We start from the raw sequence: 21,037 nt of genomic DNA on the forward strand, positions 1-21,037 counted from the left end.
CCCCCCCCCCCCCCCCCGTGTCAGAATGCCCGCTGCAGTCCTGCTATAAGTCACTGATCACAGCCATTACTAGTATAAAAATTCAAGTACCGTATATACTCGAGTATAAGCCGAGTTTTTCAGCACATTTTTTGTGCTGAAAAACGGCCCCCTCGGCTTATACTCGAGTCAACGTCTGCAGGGGGCTGCTGTCTCTTACCTGGCTCCGGTCCCACAACGATCCGGTCCAGGAAGCGCGGCTGCTCCTTCATTCGGTTCGTCCACTGGATGTTCACTCGGCTCCGCCTTCTCACCGGTGATTGGCCGCCAGAACTGTAGCTCAGGAAAGGCACACAGGCGGCCAATCACCGGCGAGGAGGCGGAGCTGAGCGGCCCCACGAAAATCGAGTGAAGGAGATGCAGGTAAGTGTGCCGTGCTTAGGTGCTGCTGCAACCACATACGCTGGCTGCAGCAGCACCATACTGGAACAGGGGTCAGCAAGTGTCAGTGGGAGGAATAGTGCCCCATCATTGGTGTCACTGATACCAATGATGGGGCATTATTCCTCCCACTGACACCAACGATGGGGCACTTTTCCTCCCCCCCACTGACACCAACGATTGGGCACTATTCCCCCCACTGACACCAATCATGGAGCACTATTCCACCCCCCACTGACACCAATCATGGAGCACTATTCCACCCCCCACTGACACCAATCATGGGATACTATTCCTCCCCCCCACTGACACCAACGATGGGGCACTATTCCTCCACCCCCCCACTGACACCAATGATGGGATACTATTCCTCCCACTGACACCAATGATGGGATACTATTCCTCCCACTGACACCAATGATGGGACACTATTCCTCCCACTGACACCAATAATGGGGTGATATTCCCCCCACTGATACTAATGATGGGGCACTATTCCTGCCACTGATACTAATGATGGGGCACTATTCCTGCCACTGATACCAATGATGGGGCACTATTCCTCCCACTGACACCAATGATGGGGCGCTATTCCTCCCACTGACACCATTGATGGGGCGCTATTCCTCCCACTGACACCAATGATGGGGCGCTATTCCTCCCACTGACACCATTGATGGAGCGCTATTCCTCCCACTGACACCAATGATCGGGCACTATTCCTCCCACTGACACCAATGATGGGGCACTATTCCTCCCACTGACACCAATGATGGGGCACTATTCCTCCCACTGACACCAATGATGGGGCACTATTCCTCCCACTGATACCAATGATGGGGCACTATTCCTCCCACTGATACCAATGATGGGGCACTATTCCTCCCACTGACACCAATGATGAGGCACGACTCTTCCCACCCTCGGCTTATACTCGAGTCAATAGTTTTTCCCAGTTTTTTGTGGTAAAATTAGGTACCTCGGCTTATATTCGGGTCGGCTTATACTCGAGTATATACGGTATATATACCGCCATTTGTAGACGCTATAACTTTCACGTATACCAATTAATTTACACGTAGTGGGATATTTTTTTTTAGCAAAGACATGGAGCAAATACATTTTGGCCTAAATTTATGAGGAATTCGATTTTTCAATTTTTTTTATTGGACAAAGTCCACTTTTTTTTTTTTTCAAAATTGGTCTTTTTTTTTGTTTATAGCACAAAAAAATAAAAAAAACACAGAGGCAATCAAATACTACCGAAAGAAAGCTCTATTTGTGGGGGGAAAAGGACATAAGTGTAATGCATTTAAAATGTTGCGTGACTGCGCAATTTTCAGGTAAAGTAATGCAGTGCCATATTGCAAAAAATGGCCTGGTCAGGAAGGGGGGGGGAGTAAATCCTCTGGAGGGCAAGTGGTTAATCACCACTGGGTTATTTTTTTATTTTTTGCTATATAAACAAAAAAAGACCAACATTGAAGAGAAAAAGTTTCTTAGTTCCTGTTTTGCTAATAGTCTTTGTTCATAAATTTAAGCATATATATATATAAAAGAAAATTGATCAGTCTGGATGAACTGACTGCCTCTCTCATTTCTGGAGGACCTAAAATGCCAGGACAGTACAAATAACCCCCAAATGTTCCTTTTTTGGAAAGCAGAATTACAAAATCCCAACACACACGTTCCTGCATTAGACAACAGCTGTATGTGAAGGGGGGAGCTGTAGGGACCAAAGGCCAGAATCGTAATACATCAAAATATTTATCTTCTTTTTTTGGAAAGTGGACACCCCAAGGTATTTAATTAGAGGCATGACAAGTTTTTTGAAGCAGTAATTTTTTTGTCACAATTTTTTTGAAAATTAAGAAATTTCAATAAAAATGTGGTTTTCTTTTATATTTTTGTTACATAATGTCACCAGAGCAGTACAGCGTCATCATATGACTGGAGTGGAGATAATGGACTTTGTCTATTTTAGCAAAGTAACAGGTTAATTGCACAGTAGCCACCATAAGCTGTCTGTACTGGCTTTCCCCTGTTCCACTTAGCTACCATAGCCCTGAGAAATACCTGGTGCTTCCAAGAACAAGGCACAAGATCATTCCCCCAGCCGTTCTACATTGCAGTATGTGGTGCCAGAGTGGCCAATTACCAGGACCAAGTGCAGTCACGTGGAGTAGGAAATGGTGCCTGGAGAATGGACGGCTGGGTATTACTCTTCATAGGTTTTGACTTTTAGGATGCAAAATATGAAGAGGAACTAGAGGGTGCTCTGGCAGCAGGAGTATATGAGCAAGTTTGGTTACAGCAAGGTGCATAGTAGACAAACGTAAACATCTTGGAACAGATGGAAATGTTAATTGTGCCCATGCAGTACTCTGAAATATCTATCTTCTGTCTTAAATTTGCTAAGAAAAAAATTCAGTTCCCTAGTAGTGCCTTAAGCTGTATATCGGTAGTGTGAGACTGTCTGAGGCTCCATGTACACGAGCCTACCCTGAGCGCCGGCTGCGGGAAAATGCAAATCGCTATAAAACACGGTACTGCGATTTTGCCATGGCTTTGCGTTTGTCGGCGGTCATGGCTGGAGGGAAGGCTGTACTCAAAGACCAGCAGTACACGGAACTCCCTGTTTCTATCATTCTGTGCTTGTTCTTCCTTTCGTTTACCAGTCATCAGAGCGGCAGCTCTGACATGAGAAAGCAAAGCCCTGCCTGTACCATGATGGAGACAGTTCAAAACAAGGCACGGCAAGTCAGTAATAGGAAAAAGCTGCAGGAGGACCACAGCAGCACTGGTGACTAGTCCTGGTTTGCCCTTTTTTTGGGCACAGCTCCGGTCCTCTGCAACCCTTTCTACTACGTACAGCAGTGGAGACAGGGGTTTTACACACACTCCTGGTGGTCTATAAATCTGTCAGATGGAAGTGATCCGGTGGCTGTCGCTTCCCCACACCCCCATGAGTAACATGCCCCCAGCCATGTTTCCCAGGCTCTGCATGCTCATCATAAGGTGAGCTTAGCCCTGAAATATGTGTGCAAAAAATCAAAACCGGCTCTGGCAGTGAAAAAAGGGTCAAAAAGTGTATGTTACCGTAAATATTTTTTTTTCTACAGGTGTGTTCACAAATATGTATTTTATGAATCATAGCCTATGGATGGCACTATATAAGTACCTGAAATAAAATAAATAAAAATCATTTTCATATGCTTCTTCTGACGTACCTGGTTTTAAACTGACCACACAAAGCACAGATGCTGATCTCTGTGTTAGCATGGTCAGCTTTCATCCTTTGGCTGGCCATACAGAGGTACAGGACACTTCGCAGATACACAGCATGCCTGTATTGGGTAGTTTGTCCAGTCACTACACCTGCAGACCAACCACAGCCTGCCTCTGGTGCTCACCCCCTCCCAATCACAGGCTGCCTCTGGAACACGCCCCCTGCTCAAGCACAACCTGCATCTTGTCTCGGATTGAATGGACTATGGAATACAAGCACATGGTGTGTCTGCACAGTGTCCTGTAACCCCGCCCCCACTATCAAGAAGGAAAGGTGCATGGTCACGACAGAACGTTTTCACTTTGTAAAAAAGGTAAGAAAGATCATTTCTGAAAAAAGGAAAAAGCAATAACGATGCCTGGAGAATTAGGACTATATTAGAAAGTGTCCAGAACATTGCGTGTTCACAACTACTGTACTTCAATGTGATCCTCAGCTCACGTCTGGGAGTACTCAGTACAGATCTTACTGGGGTGCTGGATGTAGCTTTAAACAAGACACTGGCTAAAAGCTAACTAAAGCCAGCCAGAGGGAGGTAACTAATATGGAATTTGTCAGGATGTGAAAGGAGTACAGCCGAAGCTCTTGTGGCTGTAGTTCTGGCCTGCTTCAGAGCCGGAGGTGGACAGATGTTTTGGAGGGTACACAATAAGGGGATGTCCTACATACACTAAATGTGTGAATATTCACTGCAATTATCCGATCACGTGAAAACGATATTTCTGTTCACACTGAATACCCAATCACGTGCACATGGCTGGAGAACTGAAGGCAACATTCACTGTTTTGGCGTGAAGAATCTCAACTCCTTTATCCTGAATGTAAGTACTTGTGATAGACACAAACGGCTCTTAGAAATGACTGGATACAGAGAACCTCACATCTCCAGGCTGAGCAGTCACATGAAATCCGCACTAAAAATACAAACACACAACATCCTCACCCAGCGCACTGGACACTGACACATGTCAGAGGAAGCTTTGTGTGCACACAGAGGAAGTGACTGTGTTCTGTACACACACACACCACTGTACTGTACACACACACCACTGTACTGTACACACACACTAAACACACCACACCGATGTACTGTACACAGACAACACACCTTATACACATTGAACACTCAGGAGTGGGTGCACTGTACACACACCTGGATGTTCAGAGGTGGCATGCCGTACACACTCCAGATGCTTAGGCTCCATCATACACGCACCAATCAGACGGCGCACCGGACGCTTAGAGGCGGCGCACGCTACGCACACCGGACGCTTAGAGGCGGCGCACGCTACGCACACCCACCGGACGCTTAGAGGCGGCGCACGCTACGCACACCCACCGGACGCTTAGAGGCGGCGCACGCTACGCACACCCACCGGACGCTTAGAGGCGGCGCACGCTACGCACACCCACCGGACGCTTAGAGGCGGCGCACGCTACGCACACCCACCGGACGCTTAGCGGCGGCGCGCCGCACACACACCGGACGCTTAGCGGCGGCGCGCCGTACACACACCGGACGCTTACAGGAGGCGCAACCGCACACACAGCGGACGCTCAGAGGCGGCGCGCCGTAGACACATCGGACGCTCAGCGACGGCGCGCCGCACACACACCGGACGCTTAGAGACGACGCGCCGCACACACACACCGGACGCTTACAGGCGGCGCGCCGCACACACACCGGACGCTTAGAGACGGCGCGCCGCACACACACACCGGACGCTTACAGGCGGTGCGCCGCACACACACCGGACGCTTACAGGTGGCGCGCCGCGCACACACACCAGACGCTTACAGGCGGCGCGCCGCACACACACCGGACGCTTACAGGCGGCGCGCCGTACACACACCGGACGCTTACAGGCGGCGCACCGCACACACACCGGACGCTTACAGGCGGCGCGCCGCACACACACCGGACGCGTACAGGCGTTTACTGCAGATATAAAAGCAGGTGAGCAGTGTACACACAGGACTCCTCATACACTTGGTAAACACACACACAGGAGGGAGGACCCCTGCACTGTGTACACAGACGGAGCAGAGTGTACCGGGGTGACCCGGGGGACAGGGGTACTCACATACACACAGCTCCAGCACGTAGGCGTAGTAGGACCAGCACACCACCAGCGTGATGAACAGCACCGGGATCCAGCCGACTACCCGCTGGCAGCAGCGCAGGACGTGAGCTGGAGCCATGACCTCCCACCGCTGCCGGTGCCGAGCAGCTACTGTCAAAGAGGGGGCGGAGCCTAGGGGGCTAAGTGATTTCCCTGACCACGCCCGCCGGGCGACGTCATTGCTACCGTCACGTCACGGGGGAAGTGGGAGTGTGGAGGAGGTCAGCTTGGCCGGGCTATCCTCTTGTGGCGGGGAGGAGGGGTCATTGTAGGATGGGGGTGGGGCTGTGCCATGCTCTGAGAAGTTCTTCATGTTCAGGCTGGGAGGTTGAGGACAATATGTGCAGGAGAGGCGGGAGGTGAGGGGCTCTAGGTGTTCCTACAGATACACTTACCATAATGTTCACTGCCTCTGCCTCATGTCAGCTCCTCTCCCACCCCGTGTGACAACACCAAACCACATGATACATTGGGGAGCGCTCCGCGTACAAGTGTCGCGATGAAATAGGGAGCGCTCTGCGTACAAGTGTTCCGTGACAGAATAGGGAGCGTTCCGCGTACAAGTGTTAACTGACGGAATAGGGAGTTCTCTGTGTATAAGTGCTCCATGACGGAATAGGGAGCTCTCCGTGTACAAGAGCCATGTGATGGAATAGGGAGCGCTCCGTGTACAAGTGTTATGTGACGGAATAGGGAGCACTCCGCGTACAAGAGTTATGTGATGGAATAGGGAGCGCTCCGCGTACAAGTGTTCCGTGACGGAATAGGGAGCGCACCGTGAACAAGTATTCCATGACGAAATAGCGCTCCACGTAGGAGTGTTATCTGACGGAATAGGGAGCGCTCCACTTACAAGTGTTCTGTGACAAAATAGGGAGCGCTCCACATACAAGTATTATCTGACGAAATTAGGAGCGCTCCACGTACAAGTGTTCCGTGACGGAATAGGGAGCGCTCCGTTTACAAGAGCTATGTGAGGGAATAGGGAGCGCTCCTCGTACAAGTGTTATCTGATGGAATAGGGAGCGCTCAGCTTACAAGTGTTCCGTGATGGAATAGGGAGCGCTCCGCTTACAAGTGTTTCGTGACGGAATAGGGAGCACAACGTGAACAAGTGTTCCATGACGGAATAGGGAGCGTTCCACATACAAGTGTTATCTGACGGAATAGGGAGCGGTCCGTGTACAAGAGTTATGTGATGGAATAGGGAGCGCTTAGTGTACAAGTGTTCCATGACGGAATAGGGAGTGCTCTGCGTACAAGAGTTATGTGATGGAATAGGGAGCGCTCCGCGTACAAGTGTTCCGTGACGGAATAGGGAGCGCACCGTGAACAAGTATTCCATGACTAAATAGGGAGCGCTCCACGTACAAGTGTTATCTGACGGAATAGGGAGCGCTCTGCTTACAAGTGTTCTGTGACAAAATAGGGAGCGCTCCACATACAAGTATTATCTGACGAAATTAGGAGCGCTCCACTTACAAGTGTTCCGTGATGGAATAGGGAGCGCTCCACATACAAGAGTTACGTGATGGCACAGGTAACGCTCCGTGTACAAGTGTTCCGTGACGGAATAGGGAGCACTCCGTTTACAAGAGCTATGTGAGGGAATAGGGAGCGCTCTTCGTACAAGTGTTATCTGATGGAATAGGGAGCGCTCAGCTTACAAGTGTTCCGTGATGGAATAGGGAGCGCTCCGCTTACAAGTGTTCCGTGACGGAATAGGCAGCGCACCGTGAACAAGTGTTCTGTGACAAAATAGGGAGCGCTCCACATACAAGTGTTCCGTGATGGAATAGGGAGCGCTCCGCGTACAAGAGTTATGTGACGGAATAGGGAGTGCGCCGTGTACAAGTGTTCCATGTCGGAATAGGGAGCGCTCCGCGTACAAGTGTTCCATGACAGAATAGGGAGCACTTCACGTACAAATGTTCCATGACGGAATAGGGAGCGCACCGTGAACAAGTGTTCCATGATGAAATAGGGAGCGCTCCGCGTACAAGTGTTATCTGCCGGAATAGGGAGCGCTCCGCGTACAAGTGTTCCGTGACGCAATAGAGAGTGCTCCGCGTACAAATGTTCCGTGACAGAATAGGAAGCGCTCTGCGTACAAGTGTTATCTGACAGAATAGGGAGCGCTCCGTGGACAAGTGTTCCGTGACAGAATAGGGAGCACTCCTTGTACAAGTATTATCTGACGGAATAGGGAGCTCTCCACATACAAGTGTTCCGTGACGGAATAGGGAGCGCTCCACGTACAAATGTTCTGTGACGGAATAGGAAGCACAAGTGTTATCTGACGGAATAGAGAGCGCTCCGTGTACAAGTGTTCCGTGACAGAATAGGGAGTGCTCCTTGTACAAGTGTCATGTGACAGAATAGGGAACGCTCCGCGTACAAGTATTATCTGACGGAATAGGGAGCGCTCCGCGTACAAGTGTTATCTGACGGAATATGGAGCGCTCCGCGTACAAGTGTTCCATGACAGAATAGGGAGCACTTCACGTACAAGTGTTCCATGACGGAATAGGGAGCGCACCGTGAACAAGTGTTCCATGATGAAATAGGGAGCGCTCCGCGTACAAGTGTTATCTGCCGGAATAGGGAGCACTCCTCGTAAAAGTGTTCCGTGACGCAATAGAGAGTGCTCCGCGTACAAATGTTCCGTGACAGAATAGAAAGCGCTCTGCGTACAAGTGTCATCTGACAGAATAGGGAGCGCTCCGTGGACAAGTGTTCCGTGACAGAATAGGGAGCACTCCATGTACAAGTATTATCTGACGGAATAGGGAGCTCTCCACATACAAGTGTTCCGTGACGGAATAGGGAGCGTTCCACGTACAAATGTTCTGTGACGGAATAGGAAGCACAAGTGTTATCTGACGGAATAGAGAGCGCTCCGTGTACAAGTGTTCCATGACAGAATAGGGAGCACTTCACGTACAAGTGTTCCATGACGGAATAGGGAGCGCACCGTGAACAAGTGTTCCATGATGAAATAGGGAGCGCTCCGCGTACAAGTGTTATCTGCCGGAATAGGGAGCACTCCTCGTAAAAGTGTTCCGTGACGCAATAGAGAGTGCTCCGCGTACAAATGTTCCGTGACAGAATAGAAAGCGCTCTGCGTACAAGTGTTATCTGACAGAATAGGGAGCGCTCCGTGGACAAGTGTTCCGTGACAGAATAGGGAGCACTCCATGTACAAGTATTATCTGACGGAATAGGGAGCTCTCCACATACAAGTGTTCCGTGACGGAATAGGGAGCGCTCCACGTACAAATGTTCTGTGACGGAATAGGAAGCACAAGTGTTATCTGACGGAATAGAGAGCGCTCCATGTACAAGTGTTCCGTGACAGAATAGGGAGTGCTCCTTGTACAAGTGTCATGTGACAGAATAGGGAACGCTCCGCGTACAAGTATTATCTGTCGGAATAGGGAGCGCTCCGCGTACAAGTGTTATCTGACGGAATAGGGAGCGCTCCGCGTACAAGTGTTCCGTGACGGAATAGGGAGCGCTCCGCGTACAAGTGTTCCGTGACGGAATAGGGAGCGCACCGTGAAAAAGTATTCCATGACGAAATAGGGAGCGCTCCGCGTACAAGTGTTATCTGACGGAATAGGGAGTGCTCTGCTTGCAAGTGTTCCGTGACGGAATAGGGAGCGCACCGTGAACAAGTGTTCTGTGACAAAATAGGGAGCGCTCCACATACAAGTATTATCTGATGGAATTAGGAGCGCTCCGCTTACAAGTGTTCCGTGATGGAATAGGGAGCGCTCCGCATACAAGAGTTACGTGATGGCACAGGTAACGCTCCGCGTACAAGTGTTCCGTGACGGAATAGGGAGCGCTCCGTTTACAAGAGTTATGTGGGGGAATAGGGAGCGCTCCTCGTACAAGTGTTATCTGAGGGAATAGGGAGCGCTCCTCGTACAAGTGTTATCTGACAGAATAGGGAGCGCTCTGCTTACAAGTGTTCCGTGACGGAATAGGGAGCGCTCCGCTTACAAGTGTTCCGTGACAGAATAGGGAGCGCACCGTGAACAAGTGTTCTGTGACAAAATAGGGAGCGCTCCACATACAAGTATTATCTGACGGAATAGGGAGCACTCCGCGTACAAGTTTTATCTGACGGAATAGGGAGCTCTCTGTATACTAGTGTTAACTGATGGAATAGGGAGCGCTCCACGTACAAGTGTTATGTGACAGAATAGGGAGCGCTCCGTGTACAAGTGTTAACTAACAAAATAGGGAGCACTTCTAGTACAAGTGTTATCTGGCGGAATAGGGAGTTTTCCGTGTACAAGTGCTCCATGACGGAATAGGGAGCTCTCTGTGTACAAGAGCCATGTGATGGAATAGGGAGCACTCCGTGTACAAGTGTTATCTGACGGAATAGGGAGCGCTCTGTGTACTAGTGTAAACTGAAGGAATAGGGAGCGCTCCTTGTACAAGTGTTATCTGACGGGATAGGGAGTTCTCCGTGTACAAGTGCTCCATGACGGAATAGGGAGCTCTCCGTGTACAAGAGTCATGGGATGGAAAAGGGAGCGCTCCGTGTACTAGAGCCATGTGATAGAATAGGGAGATCTCCATGTACAAGAGTCATGGGATGGAATAGGGAGCTGTCATGTACCTGATGGGAGACTGAATTGACGAGGTCGGCCTCTCTTGTGTCACTAGCCCTGACCCCACTGAGGTTGGAACAGAGGGAGTCTAGGGACCAGGGGGGCAAGAGTGCCAGTGCAGCTCTTGCAGATGAAGACCTTGGTAGGCAGGATATCCTCTGATTTGGGTACTGTAGAAATAGACCAGGCAGGTTCAGTGGATTGCCAGATGTGCAGCAGAGCAAGGTATGTAGCCAGGACACAGGACTGGAGTGGAGTCGTAGGATAGCCGGGGTCATAAACAGTCGGGCAGCGCGGTACAGGATAAGAAGGAAAAACCAAAGTCAGGATCAGAGCCGAAGTCAGGAACCAGGAGCAGGAGAGTAATCGGAGTCGGGTCAGCAACAAAGGAAGCAAGCAGGAGCAAGCAGGACACGGGGGGAGCTGAAGACCAGTCAGCACTGAACCTGAGCAGAGGCACTCCTTAAATGGCCCATCTGGCGCCAATCTTCGCCGTGCGCATGCATGTGCGCGATCGCGCACTCCTGCGCACGACCGGCAATTCGTTTGCGAGATCTCCTTTCCGCATGCGCGTTCCCGATCGTGATTCTTCTTGCTGGAAATCCCTTACAGGAGCGCTCTGTGTACAAGTTTTATCTGACAGAATAGGAAGCGCTCCATATTCAAGTGTTATCTGATGGAATAAGGAGCAATTCACGTACAAGAGTTATGTGATGGAATAGGGAGTGCTCCGTGTACAAGTGTTCCGTGACAGAATAGGGAGTGCTCCTTGTACAAGTGTTATCTGACGGAATAGGGAGCGCTCCGCATACAAGTGTTATCTGACGGAATAGGGAGCGCTCCACGTACAAGTGTAATCTGACGGAATAGGGAGCGCTCCGCATACAAGTGTTATCTGACGGAATAGAGAGTGCTCCGTGTACAAGTATTATGTGACGGAATAGGGAGCGCACCGCATAAAAGTATTATCTGATGGAATAGGGAGCTCTTTGTGTACAAGTGTTAACTGATGGAATAGGGAGCGCTCCGTGTACAAGTGTTAACTGACGGAATAGGGAGCGCTCTTTGTACAAGTGTTATCTGACGGGATAGGGAGCGCTCCTTGTACAAGTGTTATCTGATGGGATAGGGAGTTCTCCGTGTACAAGTGCTCCATGACGGAATAGGGAGCTCTCCGTGTACAAGAGCCATGTAATGGAATACGGAGGGCTTCATGTACAAGAGTCATGGGATGGAAAAGGGAGCGCTCCGTGTACTAGATCCATGTGATGGAATAGGGAGAGCTCCATGTACAAGAGTCATGGGATGGAATAGGGAGCGCTCCGTGTACAGGAGTCATGGGATGGAAAAGGGAGTGCTCCGTGTACAAGAGTCATGTGATGGAATAGGGAGCGCTGTGTGTACCAGTGTTATCTGACAGCACTTGTACACAGAGTGCTCCCTATTCTATGTGACGGAATAGGGAGCGCTCCATGTACAAGTGTTATCTGACGGGATAGGGAGCGTTCTGTGTACCAGTGTTATCTGACAGAATAGGGAGCACTCCGTGAACAAGTGCTATGTGACGGAATAGGGAGCGCTCCGTGTACAAGTGTTATGTGACGGAAGAGGGAGCATTCTATGTAGAAGTATTCCATGATGGAATAGGGAGTACTCCATGTATAAGTGTTCCATGACGGAATAGGGAGTGCTCCGTGTAGAAGTGTTCCATGACGGAATAGGGAGCGCTCCGTGTAGAAGTGTTCCATGATGGAATAGGGAGCACTCTGTGTATAATTGTTCTGTGATAGAATAGGGAGCTCTCCATATAGAATTGTTCTGTGATGGAATAGGGAGCGCTTCGTGCATAAGTGTTCCATGACAGAATAGGGAGCACTCCATGTAGAATTGTTCCATGAGAGAATAGGGAGCACTCCATGTAGAATTGTTCCATGAGAGAATAGGGAGCGCTCCGTGCAGAAGTGTTCCATGAGAGAATAGGGAGTGCTTTGTGTAAAAATGTTCCATGATAGAATAGGTAACGCTCTATGTACAAGTGTTCCATGAGAGAATAGGGAGCACTCTATGTACAAGTATTCCATGACAGAATAGGGAGCACTTTATGTACAAGTGTTCCATGAGAGAATAGGGAGCGCTCTATGTACAAGTGTTCCATGAGATAATAGGGAGTGCTCTATGTACAAGTGTTCCATGAGAGAATAGGGAGCGCTCTATGTACAAGTGTTCCATGAAAGAATAGGGAGCGCTTTATGTACAAGTGTTTCATGACGGAATAGGGAGCATTCTGTTTAGAAGTGTTCTGTGACAGAATAGGGAGTGCTCCTTGTAGAAGTGTTACATCACTTGTGATGGAATGGGAAGTGCTCCATGTCTCATGGCCAAATAAGGAGTGTTCCCGCTGACAGGAGGTAGAGCAGGTAGAAGAAAATGATGGTGAGTTATTGTGAGGAATTTTCTGTCTTCTTGGCTCTGCCATCATGTCAGCATACAGTGGCCATCAGAATTTGAGAGTGAGTGTTTGCTGATCCTAGATTGAACCCACATGAGTGAGCCCTCCAGGAAGCTGTCATTGTACTGGGCCAATCATAAGTGGCCAAGGCATTCCCCGCCACACAGCCCCATGAATACACCCCCATTGCACAGAGGGGAATGCCTGGCCCCATACAGATGACAGTTTCCTGGTGAGCTCACTCTGGTGGGTTTGGACTTCCTTTAATTTGTATAGTTTGGCAGCCCATAAGGAGATAACTCTTATGAGTGCTGTCATGGTCTGGGGTCAGGCTCGTGGGCAGTAGCTGTAGTAGTAGAGAGATTCACGCAGTAATCAGCTGGATGAATACACAAACAGACCACCCTAGTGGATGATGCAGGCTCACCCGAGGTGTGGGTCTATGCACTAGCCGGTCTTCACCAAAGCTCCTGATGCTGGAGATGGGTTTCGCTGCATACTAATGCAAGGTCATGGCCCTCTGGATTGTCCCAGCAGGAAGGCAGTAAAGGTCCTATAGTGGATGAAGCAGATAGGGTACAAGCAGAAGTGTATTTGATGAACAAGACAAAAGGTCAGTAATGAGTAGTAGCCAGATAGGATCAGGCAGAAGTGTAGTCAATTAACCAGCCAAAGGTTGATAACATGTTTTCATGGGAGGAGTAAAGAGTTCAAGGTTCACCAGAAACAAGATACAAAGAAAGGTTATCCAAGGCATCAGGCAGAGAGCTGCCCAGCATCACAGGTGGCACAGTAAGAAGAGCCACAGTTAGATGCTGGAAAGCTCCCAGGTTCTGATTCTGACAGCTGTAGAGTAACTCCTCAAATTTTTTGGGCAAAATGAACAAACTGACTTCCGGAATTTCAGAATTCTCAGGAAGCAAGTCTGTCATAGGGCCTTTAAGTCCAGATTGTCAATGGGGAAGGCATGGCCAGGAGGGAAGATTCCCAACAGAAGTGAAACTCCGAGGCCACTTTGGGCAAACATTTTGGGGAGGGGCTCAGAATTACCCTATCAAGATAAACGATGAAAAAAGATTTTACACATGAAACTTGCCTGGCCAATTGTATAGCTGTGGGAAACAGCTGACAGATGGAACATTCTGTGTCAGGAGAGAAAGGAGGATCCATCAGTCTCCTTAAAACAAGTGGAAGATCCAATTTAGATTAGATAAGATTGGTTGGGTGCATCTTGATGGCTGCTTTCAAGAATCGTAATATTTTTGGTTCCTTAGACCATTGGTAGGCACTGAAATGTGTACCTTGAGAGTGTTAGAGTGTTATAATTTACATCTCACCAAAGCCTGCCTAAAAAAAAAATTAAGCACCTTGGTAATAGTAGGAGACTGGAAGTCAAAAGTCTCCAGAAGAGGCAAAGGATTTAAGCTTCCATTATACATGATGTTTTGTGGAACCTGTAGAGCATTTTCTGGAATACTGTATAGCAGGGTAGACACTACAGAGGAGAAGAGATTTAAATTTTTCTAAGCCTGTTCCCTTCAAGTTCGATGCAGTCAAGGCCAGGTGACTCACAAAATTTTGGACATGGTCATTCCTGTAGTGGCAGATTATGAGCGCAGGACCTGAGGAAAACCTGAGGATGGTGGCTTACCAGCTGTCCTTTGTTTGCTTATTGTTCGGGCACTAGGAGCATTCTGCATCAGGAAGATTTATTTCTAACAGAGGACCACCTTCCTGGGAGAGCCAAACCCAGATAGGCACCAGGAGACGTTCTTGACAGTAAGCTACATGTGGAAGGAAGTTCAAAGCAAGTACAAAAGCAGAACACTTCTACAGGGAGGTTGCTTCTCTTTATCTTCTAGTGAGGGGTTCTCCTACAGAGGTCAAGGGAAGGAGCTGGCCTGTTCTGTTTTGACATGATCCATACACACTTTGATAAATGATCTTGGATGAACGATCAATTTCTTTTCTATTCATTCTCTTCTAAAAGGAATAATCCATGTATAGTACCCAACCCATTCAATCAATTTGCCCAGGGCCAGAGAAACCATAAGGCAACTTAGGCAGCTGCCTTAGGGCACCAGGATAGGGGAGAGGTGGTAAAATCTGAATCCCCTTGTGAGTTCTGACTTTTAATTGTGCTGTAGACATGTATTTTTTTTTTACACACTCCTGGCCAGTAATGTGTGTACTTTAGTAAAGCAGACTGTCATCTTTTAATTTGGAGTAGCTGTGAAGCCACTGATCACTTTCACAACCCTTGCAATGTGCCACCCCCCCTCCCCTGTTTACCAGGGTCCTCTGTCCCACCTGTGGGCGGGGTGCGGTCATGGTAGGTTTCACTGGAAATGACGTTGGGAGCTCAATGGACATCTGTCAACTGATCTTCCCTCCTGTGCACAGACCAGGAAATGACGTGTTCAGTGTCACTTCCTGGTCCTGAGCTGTCAATCACCTGGATCAGTGATCCGGAAAGCAGCTGATGGAACATGATCTGTGTTCTGTCAGCTCCAGTGGAGTACAAAAGAGACATCCAGGGTCTAATAGACTCCAGATGTCTTATAAAGAGAACCTGTCATGTATATGCTATCACAGAGGTTGCTGTTGGTCCCCTATATGATAGCAATAAAGTAATGTAAAATAAATACATTAATTAAAACAAAAAGGTTTAAACATTTAAAGAGACAAATTTAAAAAAAAAGTTTTAGAGACCTTCCCCCTTCACACATACAAAAACACGTGGTGGGATGCATACATAGGAAGATGGCGATTGCCCTACACGTTATATATCGCTGCGCACGTTGGAGTGAGAGGAATAATTTTAGCACCAGAGCTGCTGCGTAACTCTAAACTGATGACCTGTAGGGGCTTTTAAAGTATCGCCTATGAAAAAATATTGGGTACTGAAGTTTTTCACCGCTTCATGGGCATACGCAATTTTACGTTTTTTTTTTTTTTGTGTAGGATATCTATTTCCTTGGTACAACCTCATTTTTTTTTTATATCTTACCAAAAATTGGATAATAATTGCATTTATGTGGGCAAAAATCACTTTAGTGTATTTTTTACTGAAATGTTGCGTTTCGTAAACGATTGCGCTAATATCACGTAACATGAAAAAATGAAACTACTGTTTTTGGGGGTTTAAGTAACTTTTAGGCCTAAAATGATTTTTAAAAAATGGCTATGGTACTCAAGTGGTTAAAATGCATGTCTTGCATTCCCAACCACTGCACCCTCTATCCTACTGGGCACAGCATGGAAGTTTAAGCTTTCCTCAACTGCCAGATGCCCATAGCCAGTGAGGGGAATCAGGGAATTGTTGGAATACAGTGTTCATGTATTTTGTACAACTACAGTACATCAGTATTCAGTAGAGATATACTCTTCAGCCAGTAGATGGCAGTGTTTATAAGTTTGTAGCGGCATCTATGGTACTGTAAACCCTAAGTTGTTTCTCTGTATAGTTTCCTGTTTCCTGGTTTGTTCCTAACAGGAATGCATACCCCCACCCCCCTCATGGTGTGAGAACGGTGGTGTGAAAACGGTAGGGGGGGGGGGCAGCCAAATGTACCTTCGCCTGTGTAGACAAAAATCCTTGCACTGACCCTGGATATGCCACACACAGGAATGGGAATTGATCAATAGGTAAGACATGTTCGAAATTTAGGATTGTGAATGATCAATCTCATCTCTGTTTCCACCGTGTAATTGTCTGATCACTTTAAATACAATTGTATATGTGAGCAGAGTATCTCAGTTCTGCTGACTAATGCAAAACAATCAGTATTTTCTGCCCTGGTGGATCAGTGCAGGAAATAGCTTGTTTGGGCCAGCTTGAAGCAAACTATTTAAAATATCAAAGCTGGAGTTAGGCTTTAAGGTGGGCAGGTGGAAGGTGCCCCCAACAGCAAGTCTAAACGAGCCCATTAATTCTTAATGGAACATTGTTATACCCCAAGCCTGATGAACATGGGCTTCCTATAGTCACACTGTTTTTTAATGTGCATTTACACTGTACTCCCTCTATTATAACACAGCAGGACATTGTGTGAACATATACAAACATACACATATTGATGGGGAGTCTTCCTACAGATACAGTACATTTGTCTCCATACTTTCTTGAATGCGATACGTTTACACCTGTCTTTCTTCTTTTTATGTGTGCCCTGTAATTTTCTTTTGTACACACTAATAATTAAACATAAATAACTTCACCATGTGTTGTACCAGAAATATAATGTTCTCATTTCGAGTACAACACATTTCTGGTACAACATATAAAGTGACAGATCACAGAATAAAATCATCACTCTCTAATGCGTTTTAACCAGCCTTGGTTCCCAGATGGAAGAAGAGCTTGTGGTTATGATGAAATGATGAGCTCTGTTTTCTCATACTCGTTATAAATAAATTGCACTGGCTTCACCACACTGAAAACCCCTCCACCCATCTAATTCCAAAAAGGCAGCAACTCTAGGGTTGTGATTTCTGTGCTGGATGGGTCACCATATTTGCTGATGTTCCAGTATGATCTGTCTCAGCTTGTGGATGAAGGGAGGGGGAAGGTTCAATTTATCATCTTCACTTGAAAGGAAACCACTGCAAAATGAGGAAATATTTGGTTGCACCCAAGGCCACCAGAACTAGTGTCCCCATTGGAAGAGTTCCCCTCTATTCCTGCCCTGATGGCATCCTAAAATGTTAGATTTTCTTTTATGTTCATGTTCTGTGATAACAGTAAACAGAAAAGGGTGAATGACCCTAATGGAGAAACAGACAGCAATAAAAATCAGATGCATGTTCAAAACCCTCTCTACTCTATCCAAAACTAAAAAGAATGTTTTGCCTTTAGTTATATTTTATGTTGCAGGCTCCAAGGCTGTCATCCTGACATTACCAGCTTGTTAGTCAATGATCTGGAACAAGGGTGTAGCCAGCGACGTTTAAATTCCCATGCATGATGCTTAGTTTCATCGTTTTCAGTTAGGATTTTTGAAGGAATACTATTTTTGGAACCAGATCACTCTGCCTACTTAAATATCCCTCCTTTAGGTCTAATATACAGGTTTGTATAAGTGAAGGCACTTTTATAACAGAATGCATGCCAAAAGATTTAAATAGCCCATTAAAAGTAAAAAAAAAAAAAAAAAAAAACTTTTTTGCTGCAAATCTCCCCTTCAATCTTTGGCAGTCTCCTGCTGTACTTCTTTTCCACCACTAGATGTCCTTAGTCTTCAAAGTAGAATGGCCAGTGCCAGTCTCAGCATCATCAGAAGATTGCCCAGGGCTGGAGCAGTTAGCCATGAGGATGAAAACCCAGCGTATCACTTGACCAACCTGAGAATTTCTGGAACAGACAACATTTAGAAAAAAAATAAAGTAAAACATAAATGTGAGGGGCCCTCGGAGGGGTTGACTGGGATGCTGGGAGTTGAGCCTGGAAATGGGCTGGGCTAATTTTAATTAAGCAGTATTCAATTGCAAAAGCAAACATATCAAAGCAACCTACCTCCAACACGTGCTAGTAGAAATATTGGTGGTAGGTTTCATTTTTGTGATCTGGTTGTAGTTGGCTTCTAATTACTGTATGTGTGTATACAGCAACTTTGTGATGGACACTGTGCAGCTAAATGTATGATGGTATACTTACCTCCCGAGTGCCCTTCCTACCCGGCTCTATACACACATACAGCACTTTTTTACAGTGATGGAGACTGGGGAGGTAAGATTATACTTACCTCCACCACCCCAGTATGTTACTAACCTGCTGTATACACACATGCAACACATTTTGTATAATGATGAACACTGGGAAGGTAAGTTGTATTTACCTCCACAGTGTTTGTCACTAACCAGTATACACACATACAGCACTTTTGTATAGTTACATAGTTAGTCTGGCTGAAAAAAGAAAAGTCCATTCAGTTCAACAAAAAAAATAATAAAATGTTATAATCCTATACCCACCATTGATCCAAAGGAAGGAAAAAAACCCAGCATAGCATGATCCAATTTGCTCCTGCAGGGAAAAAAATTCCTTCCTGATCTCCCGAGAGGCAATCGGATATTCCCTGGATAGTGATGGACACCGGGGAGGTAAGTGTATAGTACAAGTTATACTTACCTCACCGGTGTTCTTTACTATCCTGATGTATAAACACATACAGCACTTTTTATATTGATGGACACTGGGGAGGTAAGTGTATAGTGCACGTTATACTTACCTCCACAGTGTCCATCACCAACCTGCCCTATACACACATACAACCCTTTTCACAGTGATGGACACTGGAGAGGTCAATGTAACTTGCACCATACACTTACCTTCTGCACAGAAGCTTTTCTTCTTTCAGAGGACAAGACATTTCCAGTGCTTCTTATGCAGGCCATATGTGGATTGAAAATCGGCCGAGAAAAACCCAGCCGATTTTCACACAGTTAATGGGTTAATTGGTCGGCCGTTTTTCGGGGTTTTGGCACATTTTCTTTATCAGTAAAGTTGGAATAAATTGGCCAATTTTGCCAATCGGCCGATTTTCCCGGCAATGATGGGCAAATCGGCCGATCATTTTACCGATACAAAAATCTGCGCATGAGCCGTGACCTGCAAGAAGAAGAAGAAAAAAAAGAAGAATAAGAATTCCAGTCCGCTATTATATTTGACATGAAAAAGTCTTGCGGTTGCAACAATGTATCCCTTTGTATCCAAATAAAAACATCTGTATCTGAAATGGATACAAATAGATACATTGTTGCAACCGCAATACTTTTTCATGTCAAATATAATAGCGGAGCTCTCTGCAAGGGACAGAAGTAATTAAATGCCGGCTGTAGACGGGACAAAAATCGGCCGATTTTTTTTACCGTTGGTGGTGACGTCGGCCTATTGAACGACCGATTTTTCAGTTTTTATTGGTTTTCAACCCATCTATGGCCTGCATTACACACATCTGTCATTTCTTATTTATTACCCATCGGGTCCATAAACAAAGGTATCAAAATAGAGCTCTTAAAAAAAAAGACCTGGTAGTTCTCCCCCACTTTGTCTTTTCCCCTATGTTGGCATTGTGTCCACAGTAGCATTTGCGTAGGCAGAGCAGAGTGGGACTGGCCATAGAGGGATTACTTTGACGCAGTTGGCCAGCTTAAGCATGTATTGCAATATGTGTGAACTAAATATCCCTATTTATTGCATAGTCTGCTGGAAAGGGTATATAGCAGTGTGCAGAGGGTCCTCAGAATTTCTAGTTTTAATATGGAGCACTTGGCATGCTTTGCTAATTCCTGTGGGAGCATAGCACACTTAAAGGATCAATGTCACTGAGAGTATGGCAGGAGTCACCTCTGTCTCAGGCAGTGTAAGCTTTGCAAACTGATCCGTTACAGAACACCAACACCGCGTACCTGCTGCTAACATGTAGAAGCTGCAGGCTTGCCAAATGTCTTATTTTAAAAAATAATCCTAGTTTCCTGATTTGTCTCCACTCGTAATCTGAAAATATTATAAAAGAAATTCAGGAGTGGACTGGTGTGTTCTTTAAAGCCAAACTCCACCTGTCCCATCACTCTACACACCCTATTGTTCTTCCTGAAGGAATCTGGGAGGTGTGGTGACATCATGGATCATTTCTTAGAAATGGCATACACCTGTCCTTCCTCCTGGATAGCGTGGCCCTCACATACTGTGACTACTGAGAGCCCAATCCCATGTGATGCCGCATCCCAAGGGGTGTGTCCCTGATGACCTGGACTGACAGGATGTGGATTGAATGATGCTAGATGTCCTTTAACCCAGAAGATAATCAGCATCTTGTGGCAACAAGGAGGCACAGGGGACAACCATGTATTAAATGTATTTAAAGAGCATTGCAGTATTTTATTTTTATACCCCTTAGGCCAGTGGTCTCCCAACTGCAGACCACGGGCCAGATGCAGCCCTTTGCTTGCCCTGATCCGGTCCCTTGGGACGCTATTTCTGCCACTGATATGAGGCACTATACTCTACAATGACACCAAAGATGGGGAACTATCCCTCACCAGCAATGGGGCACTATTCCTCCCGCTGACAACAACGACGAAGCACTAATCTTCCACTGACACCAAACGTGGAGCACTATTTTTC

General features: G+C 46.9%; 1 protein-coding gene across 3 annotated transcripts in view; it reads right to left on the reverse strand.

The window, feature by feature from the left end:
- Positions 1 to 5,947, reverse strand: part of ZDHHC20 (zDHHC palmitoyltransferase 20) — a 96,243-nt gene extending 90,296 nt beyond the window's left edge. For all 3 annotated transcript variants that reach the window (XM_089685796.1, XM_089685795.1, XM_089685794.1), the window contains exon 1: positions 5,794 to 5,947. In XM_089685796.1, the coding sequence (XP_089541922.1) occupies positions 5,794 to 5,911 (118 nt within the window). In that variant the 5' untranslated portion in view covers positions 5,912 to 5,947. The remainder of the gene's footprint in view (positions 1 to 5,793) is intronic.
- Between the last annotated feature and the right edge of the window lie 15,090 nt (positions 5,948 to 21,037).

This window comes from Staurois parvus, unplaced genomic scaffold (genome assembly GCF_062004578.1).
Source record: "Staurois parvus isolate SC_StPar_1 unplaced genomic scaffold, SC_StPar_1.0 ptg000387l, whole genome shotgun sequence".
In the NCBI taxonomy this organism is placed as follows: domain Eukaryota; kingdom Metazoa; phylum Chordata; class Amphibia; order Anura; family Ranidae; genus Staurois; species Staurois parvus.